The sequence below is a fragment of the Pagrus major genome, chromosome 18 (genome assembly GCF_040436345.1).
Source record: "Pagrus major chromosome 18, Pma_NU_1.0".
Lineage (NCBI taxonomy): Eukaryota > Metazoa > Chordata > Actinopteri > Spariformes > Sparidae > Pagrus > Pagrus major.
Window position 1 is genome coordinate 6,404,681 of NC_133232.1, and position 19,226 is coordinate 6,423,906.

Genomic DNA, 19,226 nt, shown 5'->3' on the forward strand with positions numbered 1-19,226 from the left:
AGGAGCCGCGTGTTTTTCTTCAATTGATTTTAATTAATTCTATTTTACATTTGATTGGTTTCTAGAGGGGGGTGGTGGCGGCGGTGTCAGTGGGGCGAGGTGGGCGAGGGTCTAAAGCCTTGTACGGTGGATGCAGTTATAAAAAGGAAGAAGGGGCGTCGGTGCTGCGGCACAGCGAGTAATAGGCACAGGGGGCGGCAGTGAAGGGACGGGACAGGTGGTGGCGAGCAGCGACGGGGATGATGAAGAGGAAGGGGTCGGGGGTTGGGGGGTGGTGGTTAAGGTGGAGAGCTGCGCCCTCACAGGTAGATCTCCCTCTTGGAGGTCTGGCCGGTCGGAGTGGTGGCCGAGTGGTACTCCACCGACTGGCTCAGTGGGATCTCCTCCAGCCCACAGTCTTTACCGGACGAGTCTCCGCCCCCTGGGTAGGCACTGCTGTAGGGCGTCATGAACCGCATGTTGGCCACTTTGGAACTGCTGCTGCCGCCACTTCCTGTCCCGCGCTCCTCTGTCGTCAGGGGCTTGGGGCTGCCGTTGGCCATCAGCTGCTCCTGCCCATCCATCTCCTGGTAAGGCACAAAGGTGGAGAGCTTGGGGGCGTTCTTGGGCACCTTGCGGGTGGGAGAAGGCTGGCCGGGCATCCAGCAGGAGTCGGAGTGGCCGAACTCGGTGCACTCGTGGGTGCAGTTACCGGTCATCGCCACGTCGGGAAGAGGCCTGAGGTCTGCAGAGACAAAGAGACAAAGAGAAAGAAAAGGATGAGACATCTGGAAACAACAACAGAGGATTAAAAGGTCTGAGATGGACATGAAGCTGATGAGTTCTCTCGGGAAAAAGAGACATAGACCATAATCACACTGCCGCCATCTTCCTCCGATGTCAAGCTCAGGGTTGCAAGTCGTTTTAACAAAGGAAATCTGACAAACTGCTATCATTTCTCAGCTCTCTGATTGAGAAGCAACTGAAAAGACGACTTGTAGTAAAATCTGGAGGGACACCAGTTATTTCAAGGGACAAAAACATATGTGATAACCGATTAGCTACTGTTAGAGCTACATTAACATTAGCTTCTGAAAATGTTACACAATATGACGAGAGGTATAAATTTGTCCAACACATTTATTTTAGCTTGGAAGTAAAACACACTGGATGTAAATGGATCGAAGTTGCAACGTAACGTTTCGATTCACTATGTTTGTACAACTTGCAACCTTGATACCTGCAGTACGACATTTGAGCTTCCCACCTTGAGTGTGACTTTAAAGGAAAACGGCCGCAGTGTGAAGATGGTCTGTAAAATTGTGTTTTTTGGCCTTTGCAATCACGTCATCCAGCAGACACACAAAGCAACAACATCGAAGTTCAATATTTGTCTTTTGGCTCTGTTTGGTCTCCACCAACTCCTGAGGAAAATATCTCTGTCTCTTTAGCTGCTAAATGCTCCACAATGTTCGCCAGCTAGTCTCTAACTGTGTCTGTCTGCTGTAAACGAAGTAAAGCTTAAGAGTTGATCCTAGAAAACCCTTCACACATAACAAAACTGTGACTGAACTTTGACCAGATTTGGACTCTAGATTGGACAGACTGGTGAAGAAATTGGTGAAGAAAGGACAGATGGATTATGGGAGTTGTTCAAACGTTTCAGGAAATAAGATTTATCTTTATTTTATTTTGTCAGTTTGTCTTCTTGTCTTTGGTCCGTCTGTATCTATTGATATTTTTCATGTTTATTTCTGTGTCGTCTTGTTTGTTTGTGCTCTGTGATTTTTGTTTTAATGCCTGGCTGCAGTAGAAATCCCTTTGAGACAATACATTTAAGAGTTAAAGTTGACTGTAAATAGAAGTGTGTTTGACAGAAGACAGATAAAAAGGTTTCCAGTCACAAATATTGGTATTTCTGTGTGCACAGATCTGTGTAAATGTTGCTTCCCCCCCCCTAAAAACCAACAAAACCTGAGAGCAGTGTCACAGTTCAGCATGTGTACAGGCTGGCAAGAATGAGGAGATATCATTATCCCTTTATCCACACACACACACACACACACACACACACACACACACACACAGCTCTCCATTTGAGGGAAATTAATTAAAGCGCAGTGTGTATTTTTAAAGTCACTAATAGTTCACAAAGTGCCAGGAATGTCGCTTAATTTGTCGCTGAAATTTGGAAACCACATATCAAACGGTGCGGGCGCTGAGCGTGAAACAGGATCAGCTGATTTAAGGGTGGAAAAAAAACACGCTCGGATTCGTTAAAACGTTAATTATGTTGCACAAACAGCCAATTAAGGCAAAATAATAACAACGTTTTTCATTTACCTGCAAGAAATGACGGGATGAAAGGTGACAGAGACAGAGGATGTTTTATAAAATATTTAATTTCTGTCTTCTGTGAATATGAACGTTGGGATTTCTCCCCTTCAGTTCCTCGTTTTCTCCTGTTTCCTGACTCTAATCCTGAGCCTCGGAGACAGACAGGCGGACGGACAGACAGGAGCTGACAGACAGATGGATGCAGGGCTGAGTTCGCATTTAAAAAATCACAGCTTAGAATTGAAAAAGGTCAGAGATGGAAGCAGAAATATCAATGCGTATGCAGAAAGTAACCTTTCTTCTGTGCGTGACATTAGATCATTCTTTGATACCGGAGGCTGGAGGCTGGAGGGGGAGCGGAGGGGGTGCTGGTTCTCCGGGGGAATGGCGCTTATTTCCCAAAATGCCCTCTGCTTCATGCATAATTTAAATTCATTGCCTCCTTTTTGCAAAAGGAGCTACAGTCGGCTTTTCTGTCTGTTTGCGGGTTGATGTGTACATTCTAATCCCGCGGAGTGCTGAGTAGCGACCGCGCTCCGGCTCTTTTTTTTTCCCCCTCCCCTCCCCACATTCTCACGCCCGCCGCTGCCGTGGATTTGAGTTTTTAAGCACTTCCCATGCAAAAGCAAGGTGCTTGCAAAAATGTTAAGTCATGTGCGAGAGGCTGCCGAGTTCAGAGCGGCTGTTTAATAAGTGCTTTGCCTCTGAACGTCGTGTCAGCAGGAGGCTTATAGAGCACGGATGCCCTCGGAGCTGCATGGCTGAACAAACTCTAAACTTGACTCACAACGGAACAATGAGAGAGGAAGGACTCAGCAGACAAAGTTCAGCCGGACTGAAGCCTGCAGGGAAACTTTGTGAACAGCAACTGTGACCTCTGACCCCTGAGCTCGTGCCTAGAAATGCTGTTGGAAACTTTCTGACCTTCATGGTTAGATAAAGGATAAGTTTAGCCTGAAAAACAACTCTGTGTTTTTTGAGTATCAGTTGTCTTTGCGCTCCCCTCCTCACTTCAGTTATATGGAAGAATTATCCAACCTTTATTCAAGAGCGTAGATTTTCAGTTTGAGAGCATGATTTCATTCCTTTTCAGTGACACAGCTCCTTCTCGTGCTCAGATTTATTCTCCTCATGCTCACATTTTGTGCTCGCGCTGAGATGTTTGCTGCTTTCTTTCAAAATGTGTGCTTGAACTCAAAAATCACATGCTTGTGCTCACACATCTTCTTCTAGCACACAAAAATTTTGCGCGCATTCAAATATGTCCTGTGCTCAGATCTAAAGTCTGCGCGCTCAAATTTAATGTGCACGCACTCAGAACAAGCACCTCCTCTCCAGTTGAGGAGTCTGCTCAGACTCAAGGCTGTCCCTCCCTGCACTCAAAATATTGTGTTTCACCAGCCAATAGGGAGACAGCTAGAGTGTGGACCAATCAAATGACGGATGCCGCCTTGGGTGCGTTCCTTCACACTTTTTTTGAGCGCTCCGTAGGGGCGGGTATATGGTCTGTTTGTAAAACTGCTTCTCTCAAAATACACCAATTTACCAAATTATGTGGTTCACTGTCTGATAACTGAACAGGTCCATCACTCAACAAATTATAGAGAAATGTCACGGTGTAAAAAATCACCACGACGGTCAGCCCTCCCGACCGAGACTTCAGTGAACTTTCCCCCCAGAAAACAGCCTCCCTCCCCGCCAGTGAAAGAGTCAGACAGTCTCCTGTTTACTGATGGTGATTATGTAATTATGTAATTCAGAGAAAAACGTAGGATGTTTGGTGGGTCAGGATCTCAATCACAACACATTATAACAGCATCAATATGATTCTAAACAGTCAGCAGGTACATGTTTAGATTAACAGGAGGACACGGGGAACCCGTTGAAAAAAACACACACGTCATCTTCATGACATGTACCGTCACGCGGGCGCCGGCTTTCTGTGTGAATACTCTGGTTCGTCTTTTACGCCAGAGCTGCTCGGCTCTGTGTGAACAACCAACGGCGGAGAATTGGTGAACCGCCGCTGCGGCGATAATGTGGCGACTCTGTGTGGTTTAAAATGCAACATCTGGCAGTGTACTTAACCACTCGACTATCTTAACATTCATACGCTGTTGTGAGTATTTATACTATATAACATATATCTGCTAATATTAAATTGAAAAAAATCTAAACTACGATAACTCTTTTTAGGATTACTTAAGATGAATTATACATAAATATGCTGGCGTCTTAAATAGGTGACGATTCAAATAGCTGGCTAATATGGTAAATTGGTGTATTTTGAGAGAAGCAGTTTTACAAACAGACCATATACCCGCCCCTATGGAGCGCTCAAAAAAAGTGCGAAGGAACGCACCCAAGGCGGCATCCGTCATTTGATTGGTCCACACTCTAGCTGTCCCCTATTGGCTGGTGAAACACAATATTTTGAGTGCAGGGAGGGACAGCCTTGAGTCTGAGCAGACTCCTCAACCGGAGAGGAGGTGCTTGTTCTGAGTGCGTGCACATTAAATTTGAGTGCGCAGACTTTAGATCTGAGCACAGGACATATTTGAATGCGAGTGAAATTTTTGTGTGCTAGAAGAAGATGTGTGAGCACAAGCATGTGATTTTTGAGTTCAAGCACACATTTTGAAAGAAAGCAGCAAACATCTCAGTGCGAGCACAAAATGTGAGCATGAGGAGAATAAATCTGAGCACGAGAAGGAGCTGTGTCACTGAAAAGGAATGAAATCATGCTCTCAAACTGAAAATCTACGCTCTTGAATAAAGATAGGACAGTTCTTCCATAAGTTACACTCTGTGTGTTTGTGTTTGTCTCATGTACGAGCTCTCTGACACTTGTCAGAGTGGAGCGTCTTTCTCAGGGGAGCCATCTTTGAGCAGGTGATGTTTATGAGTACAAGGTGAGATAAACAGGAAGCGAACCCTCTGTTCAGTCAGTCCTGTAGTGACACGATGGGATCAAACTGTTGCTTCAGCTACAACCTGCCTGTGATACGCCTTATCTCCAATAAAAGCATGTCACACATATGTCACATACATATACTCAGACTAAGATTTATATATATAGATATTATAGTAATATAAATGTACGTTTCTACTCTTTTTCCCCACTTTTGACATGTTTTTATAGTAGTTGCACGTTAGCACTAATGTGTAAATACATACAAATGAGAGATTTTTTTGTAATGCTAAAATAATTTTCGGGGGAGAATTTTGTTTTTATGTGTGAAACCAAGTGAAAAGAATTTTTAGGAAAAATAATTTACAGTTTTAATTTTTTTTCGTGTTATTTGTAAGAAGCAGAGTGAAAAAAAAGTTTTGGTAGAAAACATTTTTCAGAACTTTTCCTTTTTTTCATGTGTGACACAAAGTCAACCTTTTGTTTTGTTTTGGGGTTTTTTTAGGAGAAAAAAACACATTCCTGCAAATGTTTCACAATAAAAGACATTAAATTAAAGGTTTCTGTCCACTGAAAATTTGCCAAAAACAACATGACACTGAAACGGCAAAGTTTCTGTGAAAAAAAAAAAGCCTTTTAATGTGAAACTTCTATGTGCATACTACAGCAGGAAGCGTGGTGTAATCGACAAGAGCTTACCTGAGGTTGAAAACAAAATGGCGATATACTGATAGAATTAGTGGAAATGTACATTTTAGATAAACATGGAGGAGCTGTAGAGTGTGTTAACACAGGACGATAATGTCATAAAGTTTACTGACAAAAACGGGAAATTTGAAATATGACATAATCCTGTTTCAAATAAAATCCACGTCACTATTCAAGAATTTGCAGAGTTTGTTTCTATATTTCTATAGAGACAGGAAGTCATTAGTTTTAATGTATTTTACATGAAAGTATGAACACAAGCTGTCAGTATGAGCTGACTGAACCAAAACTTCCTCAATATGCACTCGACATATGGCTCAATATATAACAATCACTAATTATAAAACAGAGACTGGGGGCCAATCAGAGCGTGACCCTCAGCGCGGCGATCTGTAGCTCTAATCACAGGATTTAGCGGCGGGCTGATGGGGGTCGTGTTTGTCCTAATTAAGCACAAGAACAAATTGGCTCCGGTTTGAGATGGAGCTAATTGGCGAGCATGACAGGAGGAAGAGTTTGGGCGGTTAGGGTGGGTTGTGGCTAAGATGTAAAGATCAATAACGATTTTGGCTAATAAGGCCTTCCTCTAGTGGTGGACACGAACGGGCTTCCACCGCCGCCGCCGCCGCTGCTCGCCTGCAGCCTGGATCATCATCAAAGGAGATATGAAGGCTGATCAGATGCTGACGAAGCAGTGTTTACTGCTGCTTCCCTTTCATTACTGACTGCAGCTCAAACATCCAATCATCTGACACCTCTGTCACCTCAACAATTAAACACGCTTGCATCACACACATTCTGTTGGAACGTTTCGTCTTTCTTTTTAATGGCCGTTTTCTTTTGGTACCTTGATGAAGTCTTGTTTTTTTGTGCTGTTATAATCTATTAATTGTTTTGTTTTTTAAAGGCCATGTTAGTCGATAGATCTACATTTTGTTCCAGGGTGAGACACCTGAACAACAACTGGCCAGGGGTCCATTAAAATTAAATTAATTGCTGTCAAAGGACGCAGGTGTTGTGTGTATGGCCGCCACAAGCTGTTCAGTGTCCCACACTTCTAACCACTGCATACATGCAGCTCAGTATCCACAGGAATTACATCCATGTTGGGCAATTCTGTCACAATTTACTACTAATATTAACCTGTTAACCAGAAATGTTAATTAGGAGTAAACTCATGTGTTTAGTAATGATTTAGTAATGGTGCTTATGATAACTACAGTACTAATGTATACACTGATAGTTTGCAAAGATGCTATTAACATGAGTTAATGTAGTAATAAGCATTAACTAACAAGTTAACTAATGTGTGAAAGTATACAGTATTCAATAGTCAATAAAGATGCTATTAACATTTGTTACCATAGCATTAAGCATTAACTAACAGTTAATGTACAGTCACTTATGTTTTCTAGTAGTCATTTACTAATGCTGTTTGTTAAATAACTTAGTTAATAGTTTATAAAGATGCTATTAACATTAGTTAATGTAGTAATAAAGTAATTAGCATTAACTAACAGTTAGATAACTCTTGACTAATGTGGATTTCATGTTCACCAAATTTATAATTTATACATTATATTAATAGTTAATGAAGATGCTGTTAACATTAGTTAATATAGTAATAAGCATTAACTAACAGTTGATTAATATAATAGGCATTACGTAACTGTTACTTAACAGTTAACTAATGTTTCCCATCAACATTTACTTATTCTTATATTATTCATGTTAACTAAGGCACTAATTTATACATTATTTGATATTAAAATGCAGATAAGATAAGTTAATATAGTAATAAGTGTTAAGTAACGTCAATTAATACAATAATAATCATTAACTAACAGTTAATCAACAACATATATGTATGGTAATCATTTGCTAATGGTGTTCATGTTAACTAAGTTACTAACATTATTTAACAGTTAATAAAGATTCTGTTAACATGAGTTAATATAGTAATAAGCATTAACTAACGGTTGATTAATACAATAATAAGTATTAACTGTTAGTTTTACAAAGGAGAATACATTTAACATATTTTTGTTAGCAGCTCCATCATCAGTGTGTTCAGTCTGTACGTGTCACATCAGTGGTTGTGATGAACATGGCGGATGTGGCGGTAGCTCTGGTCGCTGATGTTGGGTTCCTCATCAGTACTTGAGGGAAATTTGAAAAGTTCTACGGTAACCCCTGGAGGAGGAAGTGCTATCTCTCCTCTCTCCTCAGCACCCTCAGCGAGGCTTGGCGGCGGCGGCGCTGTCACAGGGCCGTAACGTTCGGATTCAAGGTTGCCTCTATTAGTCAAGGCTGTTTAAAATGGAGTAGCCCTCCTGAGTTTTTCCCCCTGTAGCCCTTATCTGCACTCCTGAGTTCCAGTTAACCCCAGGGACCCTCGCTCGCCCTGACGGCCTCTCTCTCTGCATAATACACTCCGCTACCTTGGTCACCATTTTCCGGTCAAACTAATTAGATTTCAGAGTCCCCGCTTGGGAAGATGTCAGTGGTATGAAATGAAAATAATTTCCAGATGAGTATCTGACATTTTACGCTGTCGACTAGAGTAAAGAGCCCGGGCGGATTGGCTCCCTCTTTCCCTTTCCCCCCTCCTCCTCCTCCTCCTCGTCCTCCTCCTCTTCTTCCTCTTCTTTTCCGCTCCATCACTTTAGTCGCAGAGATATGCTAAATCCTCGTGCTTCCCCTCTCGCTGCTCAGTCCTCGGTGATAAATGGAAGCGAATGTACACAAAAGAGAGCTCCTATTTTTTCTGCTTCTGCTTGAAGTGTTAATGTGTTTAATTACTTTGAAGCTCGCTCGTGTGTGTGTGTGTGTGTGTGTGTGTGTGTGTGTGTGTGTGTGCGTGCGTTCATGATGCAGTTTAAGCTGCAGCAGGAAAACCTTCAATTAATGCCTTTTCTCTGTCGATGACAATAGCTCCAATTTATCTTATAGGAACAATAGAGGAGTGAGAGGAGGTGCAACTACTCTGAACGCTCAAAGACATCCAGGAGAAAGCAAACGACATGCTGCTGCTTCCCCCGCTGCAATCAGTGCTGACGCCAACAGCCCACACACACCAGCATACCTTAGTTTTAAAGACATGTTAGACTCATTCCCTGGAGGATGTAACCATGATGCAGATACATGTCTGTTCTTCAACATGTTAGGGTGCTCGTACTGTCGGATCAGGTGATATGACATCTGAAATATCTGTCCTGACAGGGAGACAGGTCAGACGTGACGCTGAAACCTGACCAAAGATAGCTCATGAAAACAACAAGACATCCAGGATGAGGAAATTCAACAAACATCCTCCAGTAGATACAGAACAAGCTGATAAACAGGACAAAACACGTCTGTTAGAAACAAGAAACACCAAACCGACTTCAAAAGACCAGCAGCAACGAGCAACGAACAATGTTAAGGAACTTATAAAGATTATCTTGGCCAAACTTGTTTTTCCCACCAGTTCTTAAATCATAAACACAGGAGAGAAAACAATTTAGATCAGACTTGGGGGGGAAAAAAATGGATCACCAGGAAACTAAATTCTTCACTTGGCCCTCAGGGCTTCCGTAGGCGGTGGTGTACAAGCGACAGACGCTTTCATTTCATTGTTGATTTCTTGAGGGATTCATATGGTGCATGAATCTCACACAGGATTCAGACTGTTAATAACATGGCAGACAGTAAGTGTTGTGCTCTGTACAGTAAACAGGACACAGTTCCCATCAGTCGTCTGTACGGCCACACCGTCAGGAAACATGTTTCTACCAACTGTGCTTCATTAAATCTGTTTGTTTGTTGTTCACAGGTGTCATCACCGGTGTAAGCACACATCCGTCGCTGCCCTCATCTCAAGCACGCTACCTGTAAACGCTTCATTAAGACAGCTCCTTTATCAAATTATCAGGTTCTCCTAATGTGTCGCAGAACCTCACCTGCTCCTGAAGAACAGAAACCTGAAGTGGAGCTCCACCTTCATATCGTGTCATGACCTCAGACTCTATAATGTTCCCACCAGACATCATATTTAGTTTAGATTTGTCTCTGAAAGAACAACAGTGTTGTTTTCTACTGACACACACACACACACACACACCGCTGTAAACCTCAATCTGTATTCATGGTCACACTCCACCTCAATACAAATCCTCAGTTCAGTGATGCACACACACACACACACACACTCACACACTCCTGTCTCACTTGTTCTATCCATCAGAGGTTCAGTGTGTTCCCGGTGTGTCGGTGTGTGATGCTCTCTGATTTTACAAGCTGTTCCAAAAACTATTACATAGCCTGACTTTAAAATGATCGGCAACAATAAAACACTGTAATTATCAAACTGAACTTTCCAACATAATCAAAGAGATAACACGGATTAAAAATTCATTATCGAGGTACAAATATCTACATCACTCTGTCCAAAGTCAGATATCCTGACTAATATTTGGATTGTGACGACAGTTGGTACAGATATTAATAATCAACATGAGATTAATCTAAAGAACTGGTGACTTTTCATGTGTCACCACTCGCAGGTCATAAATGGACTAAAGTTTATGGTCAGATCTGTTTTGTCAAGTAGTTATCCTCAAGTATAAACAGCTGTCCACATCATTTTTTATATTTATTCATTTGGACTGCCAATGACTGAGAGCCTTCGAGCCAATCACAATCAAGTGTTCTCCAGGACCGTGTTGATTTAAAAAGACAGTATTTACGCCCTTGACAGATGGTCGTGCTAACGCTTTTAGCTCATCAGCTACAGTGAAGATTTCAGCTTAATATAGGTTGGAGGCTGATCTCGGGGCTTCTGCAGACTGTGATTACACCAGAAGAGCTGTATGGAGACATCTGATGTTTCTTTGGTTGTTTTTTCCGTAAAACAAGTCTCCAGCTACTTCAGTTGTTTAGCAAAATGCTGCAACTCTGTTTTATTGTGAAGCTCCAGAAATGTTTTGTGGACTACGAGACGTCACCTGACTTTATATCAGCATGGAGGGAGGAGATGATGACGCCATAAATCTGCTTAGAAGTCCTCAGAAAAGACGCTGCTTTTATGTGCAAAAACTTGCCTTAGAAACATCATGTTTTTAAGTTTTCTTCAGTATCGAAGTAATCCAGTGATAGTTGTCTGTACATATGTGAGTACACTGCAAACGGTAAGTGCTAATAGCTAATTCAGCAATGTTTTAATGGTGTCTTAGAGTTTGTTTCTTATTTTTCTTGTTTTTCTGTTTTAAATCAAGTCTCCAGCTACTTCAGTTGTTTAGCAGAATGCTGCAACTCTGTTTTACTGTGAAGCTCCAGAAATGTTTTGTGGACTACGAGACTTCACCTGACTTTATATCAGCATGGAGGGAGGAGATGATGACTTTGACGAGTTTTAATTTTTTTTGCTGAGCTCTTCCTTAAAGAGTCAGGGTGTGGTTAGCCTAACTTAGAATAAAGACTGGAAGCTACCCTGGATTTGTTTAAAGTTATGAAATACACCTACATACAGCTTTAAAGCTTTCAGATGAACACTTTGTGGTTTGAGAAGGAGTTAACTGTTGGAATTGTTATATACTATTCCTTAAAACATGTCCATTTCCTCCTTGTTTTTCTCTTCTTTTTTAATCCCGGAAACATGTTGGTCGCTCTGCTCTGCTCGCTGCCCTGATTACAGCAGGAAATACAACTTTTTATTCAGACGTAAATTCAGGTTTTTGCTGATGGCTAGAATGTTTTGGTATTTATCTTCTTTATTTCTTTTCCTTTGTTTCCTGCTTCCTTTTCCTCTTTTCTTTGTTTGCATCTCCCTTCATCACTCCATCTCCTCCCTCCTCCCCCTCTCTCTCTCTCTGACCCCCCAGTCTGGCTCGGTGTTGAAACCTTGCCGGCTCTAATTAAACTTTGGGCAGATTAGAACTTTGCCTTGTCAGTCTTTATTCATGCTTAAACAAGTTATTACTTTTTGAGAAATTAAATTAGCCGGCAATTAATTAATCGACACAGAGCTGGGAAAGAGGACGAAGGGGAGGAGGGACGGAGGCAGGGAGGGAGGCAGGGAGGGAGGGAGGTGAGGGGGAGATGAAAGTGGAGAGAAGACAAAAAGGTGGGGAAAGAGGAGTCGGGTTTGGCAGAAAATGAAGGAAAAGGAGACATAGATTTGTCTCAAAGACGGAGGGAAAGAAAAAAGGAATTATAGATATTTAAATGTCACTCGTTCTTTCACTAATTAGCAGGAGAGAGAGATGAAGATGAAGATTGTTTGTTTTTTTTTCTCAAACATCAACATTTGATGCTTTCAGAAGTCAAAACTACACCCCTCCTCCTCCTCCTCCTCCTCCTCCTCCTGCAGTTATTAGACAGACATCTACTCCTTCCTCCTTACTCGTTTTCCAAATCCAAAATTAATTCACCCTCTGACTCTTTCTGAAGGCAGAACAAAAACCAAACAGGCAGAAAAAAAGAGAAATAAAAGAGTCTCGACTTTGATTTTTCTTCTTTTGCTTCTCGCTCCGATGGGTTTTCTCTGGTTTTTTATCTAACAGTGGCGGCAGCGTCTCCTCCTGCTCCTGCTGGTGACATCGACGTATTGACTGACATGTTTAAAATTAGTCTCCCCACCTCCCTCCTCCTCTACCTCCCCACTGCTTCCTGTGAGGTATAAATCCATTTCCTGCTTTAAAACCCCCGGTGTCCACCCAACCAGCAGTCCACCGTGTGAGGGTTTATCTGACCTCGTCACGGAGCAATGGAGGGAGGAAAGAGTGGAGAGAAGAGAGGAGGTGGAGAGGAAAATGTCTGTCTGACTGCAGGTCGGCCATGTTGGAGAACTTGCTGTGGTGGCTGTGTGCTGCCTTTACTTTCTGTTTTCGAACATATTTTAATCAGCTCGTATCTAAAAAGTCTGTCCTTCTTTACGTCCTTTACTGCATTTTCTGTCGGACACGAACTGAAACTAAAACCCCCAAATCTGATTCACTATTATCCAAAAATACATTTGGTCAGAATTGTTTCAAAATATCATGTTTCTCCTTCTTTTCCGTCCAGTTTTCTTTTTCCAATCGACAGAATAAAACATGTCCGCTAACCACATACAAGTTCAATTTGTTCAAGTCATATGTGTCACATCGGCGTGACAGCCGACAAGCCAAAGACCACTGTTCGTGCCTATGTTTTAACATTTGTTTGCGTGACATCACTGGACATTTTTAATGACACTTCAATAAAAATTTTCCAGCTTCGTTTTTTGGCAACAAAACCAGGTATTTTAAGTCCGGACATAATGTTTTTCTAACCCTAACCAAGAGGTTTTTGTGCCTTAACCTAACCAAAGAAGGTTGCCAAGCCAGAGACCACTGTTCAAGACTGTGTTTCAACACTTGTTAGCGTGAAACCACTGGATATTTTCAACAAGAGTCACAACCAGGTACTTTAACATGATCTCTACCAAGTTATTTACGTCTCTAAACCTAACCTTACTTTACCTAACATTATCTATGTACCTTGTATCTCCAATTGTAAATATGGTGCCCTGTAGAGGACAAATAGAGGCACCTCTTTGTTATGTTTTCATACTATCTATATATTAAATGTCTTCCCTCTATGATATATATTCTTGTGTGTATATACTAGTGGATTGCTTGTTTTCATTCACTTCCTGACATGATCAGAACATCAAAATATAGATCCTATATGTCTCACGTATGTTTGGTGAAGGCGATGATGATGGTGGAGCACCAGTAGGCCCGTTTTTTTATTATAAACGTATTCTTTAAAATTGCACATTTATACATATTTATTCTCATGGTTATGACTCGTGTAGGATAAGTTTCCCCAAAATATTTTTATTTTAGGCCTCTGGTACAATATATTAATATTTCCCGTCTGGCAACGCTGACCCAACCGCCCCCAACTCCTACCACACTAGAGGGTCCACTCAAGAAGTTACACTAGAGGGGCAACTACAGCGTCTCGATCAGGCGGCTGTATCTGACGCGTCGAAAATTGAACCTAAAGCGTCGTTTCTGGGTTTTGCAGAAAAGTTGCATGGGTTTCATAAACTTTCCCAAAAATTCCACCGTGCACATTTGAGATGTTTGGAAACTCTGGGATCTCTGCTAGAATTTAAAATCAGGTCCTGAAGATTGAGCACCATAATTGAGCCCAGTGTGTCATTGTTGCAGTAACTGCTGCGAGTGTTGTTTCATCAGAAGCTCAGCGTGATGCAACGCCGCTTTGCCACCGGCGCCATCCTGACCCGTATGTTCACAGAGACTTCCGGCACCTCGTCCAAGCAGCATCTGGTCTAAAGTCAGGAGGAAAACTGCTCCTGGTTATAATTAATTAACGATCTGCAGCACTACACTGGACAGCTTTATAGAAACCACCCGGACATCAGATCGGCGATGCGGCTCCAGAGCAGAAAGAACCGACCCGATTCTTTATTTGTAGCATTTTGTCTTTGAGAGCGCGGCCGAGAACGAACCAAAGCAAGTGCAATAGAAAGCGCCTGAAGCTATATCAAATACAATAACACAGCAGCTTCTCCTGGCCATTAATATTTGACCACTGCACCCTGCAGTGTGTGTGTGTGTGTGTGTGTGTGAGAGAGAGAGAATATATGAGTGTGTGAGAGAGAGAGGTCATTAAAGATGCTGAGGAACATGGCTTGTGTTTGCTTTGAATGCACAAACTGACCTGAATACACAAATCCTGGCTGGGCTCGAGCTGGCAGCCGCAGCACATCTGCATCTCTTTAAAGGGAAACTCGCTCACCGCCTCATTTTTTTCACAGACGAGGTCTCACTCTCTCCATTTTTATGCAGAAGGTGCTCGTGCTGTAAAGCAGCCACTGCAGGGCATCCCAGTCTGATTGGATAAAGGTTCTTCTTGTCTCGTTTACTGAGATAAATGATCAACTAGTGGGCCAACGATTGTATTAGATTCTCATTTCCAGACACATTTATGTTTATGTATATGGACTCTTGTTGCCAGATTTAACTGCAGAATACATTTACTGTGTTGTTGCTCGGCGGAGAAGTCTCACTGAGTCCAAACAGACAGTCTGGTGTTAGTAGATCTTCTTCAGTGAATAAGAATTGACTCACTATTGTAAAATATGAAAATATGATGTTTCAGGACAGATTGTTGTAAAATGGCTGCCCTCTGCACATTCAAACTTTTTTATATATATCATATAAATAATGTGAAAAGACAAAGTGTCCTGTAGAAGAGGCGAATACAGTCTTACACGTGGACAATGCTTTGTCTTTAAACGAGTCCATTATGGTCTCTGTGTGGACACGCTGTCTCTTAGACTAGTCCACTTTTCCAAAAGATCCTCCCCACTGTAGTCAGTCAGCCATGTGTTCAGGTTAGTGTCACTAGCCAGAATCACTGGTACTCTTGCTACGATGACCTGCAGTTTCAAAGAGTTGGAAAAATAAGGAAATAAGGAATTTTCTTCCAGCTGAGGTTCTGTCAGTCGGATCTGTCTTGAATGGACATGACAATCTCCTGGTTGGACCATCAGTACTATAAAACAAACAACTGTTTTTGGATCAATGTTAAAAAGTCAAAGTTAGAAAACTGAAGGAGTGAGGTTGACTGCGCAGGGTGCATTTGAGTATGAAAACAACCTATCCACAGTGTTTAAAAGTCTGTGGTGAGCTGAACAAACTAAGAAAAGCAGCGGGCTCTGAAGCAAGTTTGACATTGTGGCCAGACTGGGTAGTAACAATGGCACATGCACACAGGCCCGAAAGACTTTTTTACGATATAAATTTATATTGTGAAAGAAGCGGCTGTATAGAGCCGGGCGCTAAACTGGAACCTAGCCGGCTCGGTTGGTGATCCAGGTATTTTCACAGCCGGGAAGTTGAGCTTTTTTGGCTTCAAAACACCACTGAGCAGTTTGTATAGGAATGAACGGGGCTCCACCTCCAACACTGTGTCCAGTGTTGGAGGTGTCCTTAACAGACCGCATCCCAAACTCCTTCTTTATTTATGCGCCACCACTGGATGTTGGTAATGCGTCATCACTTTGCGTGCTGGAATTTAGCGTGTTCACCCGGGTCTTACGTGTAGATCCGAGCCGAGCCGAGTTGACAAAAATAATCTGATACCATCAAATTCTGGTAAACATTATTTGTTTTCTATTGATATGTTGAAACCAACCAGGCATCACTGAGAACACAACATAGAAACATTTACATAAACCCACCATCAGTCAACGCTTGTTAATGTAGAAGTCATAAATAACAGAGGTATAGAAAAACAAAATAATAAATGATAAATATAAAGCATCTGTAACACGTAATGAATGTGGTACATCCTATAAGACATCTCCTCCACTCAGTGTAACTCCTCCGTGTTTCTTTTATAAAGAAGAAGCACATTTTCTCTGATTGTAAAACTGCTGATTTGGTGACATTTGATATATTTGTTTGACTTTCACTTGGTGCTTAATTTTGGATAATTTAGTTCAATTTTCCGTAACGAAGCTAAATTCAGTGTTTTGGTGTCGAGTGTCCCAATTTCTTCTTTTTTCATCAGACAGTCACAGAAACAGTCCGATGTTTTAAAACTGGAACATCAGCAGCTCCTCACACACACACACACACACACACACACACAGCTCTGAGTGTGACAGAGTTAAAAGATTGCCACGTCCCATTAATATGCCCCCCCTCCTCCATACGATCCCCAAATGCATCCTGGGAGATGGCAGCGGCAGCTACAGCCACGGGCTGCGATGCTGCAAATTTATTCACTTTTGTAGGATAATTGAATTTTTCCTTCATAGTAGGCCGATTCCACAGGGGTGTAAGTACGAGTGTGTGTGAGTGTGTGTGTGTGTGTGTGTGCGCTCGCTCTTCCTCTGCACTATTAATAATTGACTGGTTGGCGTTTCTTTCACTGTGCAGATTTATTTCACCTCGACGCTAATTCTGTCCTTTTTCAGATCTGATCTGCAGGTTTCTCAGATTTTATTTATTTATTTAATTTTATTTTTTCCCGCTCGGTTGAAGTTATTTACAGTCGGGACGAACACGTGGAGGAGGTCACCGAGTTTGGTTGTACCGTCTCAGCTTTCCCGCTTGATGTGCGAGTGTGCAAGTTAACTTCAAGAGACAGGCGCAAACAGGAACACTTTAAACCTACAACATTAGTGATCGTTTGATGCATGGAAAACAACGTTGACAGGTGTGTAAGTCCGGCCTGACAGCCGATTCACACGAGAGCCGCGTCTCTCCGTCTCAGCGAAAACATTAAAGGAGAAAATCTGTTTTCTTTTAAACAATCTGCAGCTTATTACAGCTGTTTCATCCGTCATTCAGATATGATCACATTTCACAGCTTCACGACCGCAAACTGAAGCTCTGAGCTCTGTTATATTTACAATTTCTAAACAGTATGCAACTATATGTACAAACATAATAAAGCTTTAAAAGCCACAGAAATGTCTAATAGTCTAACAATAAACATTAACATTAACACTTATTATTGCTAATAGGCATTTTATTTATATAAACTGTTCCCCAAACTTTACTGTTTTGGGAACAAAGTAAATTTTTCACACAGTTTTCATGTTATAGACGCTCTGTCCGTCTGTGTATCCATCAGTCATCAGAGCGTATTCTTGTGTTTGTCAGCAGCAGGTTTTTATGTCTCCTCACTGATCATTTCTGTCTTTTCACGACTCCAAACCGACTGTCAGTGCCGCCGCTCCGAGCCACTTCCTGTTTGATCCGACAGTTACAGTCTACCTGCGGCTGATTGATGCGTTCTCATATCCCCACTCACGCTGCAGACAGATTGATGCTGACACGTATGACCGGCCACAGAAAACAACATGTGACAGGCGTGTTGAGGAGCGGGCGGCACGGTGACGAGCTGCACAGGTAACGTGATGTTGTGTTTAGGAGGAATCAGCCTCGATCTCAGGGGAAATTCAGACCTGTTTACGCCACAAGAACCGCCAGAATCGTTTTGTTGTATTATGGAAAAAGTTGAGGCTTGAGGACGAAAAGAAACCCGAGACAATTTATGCAACAAAAGAACAAGGACAATTAAATTTTCATCTCTTTTCTGTCCTTCAAGCATCTTAAAATTAGATGAACTCTTTTTTTTATTTTTAGGCGTATTCATGCCCATATTTTAGCCTTTGACAAATATTAGACAAAGTGTAGAAAGAGAAAAGAAGCGAAATCACAAAAACTGGAACGCAGGAAGAAGATTCACAGACACTCGAGCAAAACGAGGAACATAATAAATTATAACTACCCTTCTTTTTTATGTTTACTCATAAATTCAGACGACGCCAGAGATTTACATCAGAGCGCACCCTTATTCCAACAGCGATATTTTACATTCCTCATCCTGAAAGAAAGCAGCTCTGAGAAAACTCAAATCGTCTTGAAAAAAGGGACCGAAACTGTGCAGAGAGATAATTTGACTGAGGAGAAAAAAGAGCATCAGGAAGGCTGCAGATAAACTTCCCTGTCAGACTTTGTGTCATTTTCTACAGTGAGATGAAGTTTGCAGAAGATTTTTTTTCTTCCCTTTTTCTAATGGAGGAAATAAAGTGTGACAGAGTCTTTTTTTTTTTTTTTCTCCCCTGCTGGAAATCTTAAAAGCCCTCAAACAGAAGTCGAGTCCATCACTGTGCATCGAGGCTGCAGCTCGGCGATGCTGCTCTCTGGAGGAAAACTGCTTCACCAACTCAACTTCACGTGGAAAAACTGGTTCAGCGCGACTACAGCTGGTGAGAGACGAAACTGAGCTGCAGTATACAGGAGGAAGTAAAGTTTAGTTTCTGTCTACGACACCTCTCTAGAAGAGATGTAACAAAAGGGTCAGTCACCAGGATCCAATGTTGGCGGATAACATTTCTGCAAACCACCGATACGTCATAGGCTACGAACTTTGTTTTAAACGAGACCACGAGAAATGTTTGTGGTGACTTTTTTTACGGAAAGACGAGACATCTGCAGCCATGTTTGTGACCACGAAACCAGGTATTTTTAACGAGACTTCGGGACATGACCAGCTGTGTTTGAGGCAACAAAATCTGGATGTTTTCTACGAGAAGTCGCGACATTTCCAGTTTTGCTTCTGGTAACCGAAAACTTAGGTTTTTGAAATCTTCAGCTGCATTTTTGGCGACAAAAATAGGTATTTTTAACAAGACCTTGGGTCAATTTCTGGTTGTATTTGTGGCAACAAAGTTCAGATATTTTTAACGGGAAGTCAAGACGTCTCCTGCATTTGTGCTGACAAAGCAAGGTGTTTT

The 19,226-nt window shown here is 41.9% G+C and overlaps 1 protein-coding gene across 1 annotated transcript in view; it reads right to left on the reverse strand.

Moving 5' to 3' along the window:
* Positions 1 to 299: 299 nt before the first annotated feature.
* LOC141012731 (protocadherin-1-like) overlaps positions 300 to 19,226 on the reverse strand; it is a 221,719-nt gene continuing 202,792 nt past the window's right edge. Inside the window, exon 5 of the mRNA XM_073486235.1 lies at positions 300 to 724. Within this exon, the coding sequence (XP_073342336.1) occupies positions 300 to 724 (425 nt within the window). The remainder of the gene's footprint in view (positions 725 to 19,226) is intronic.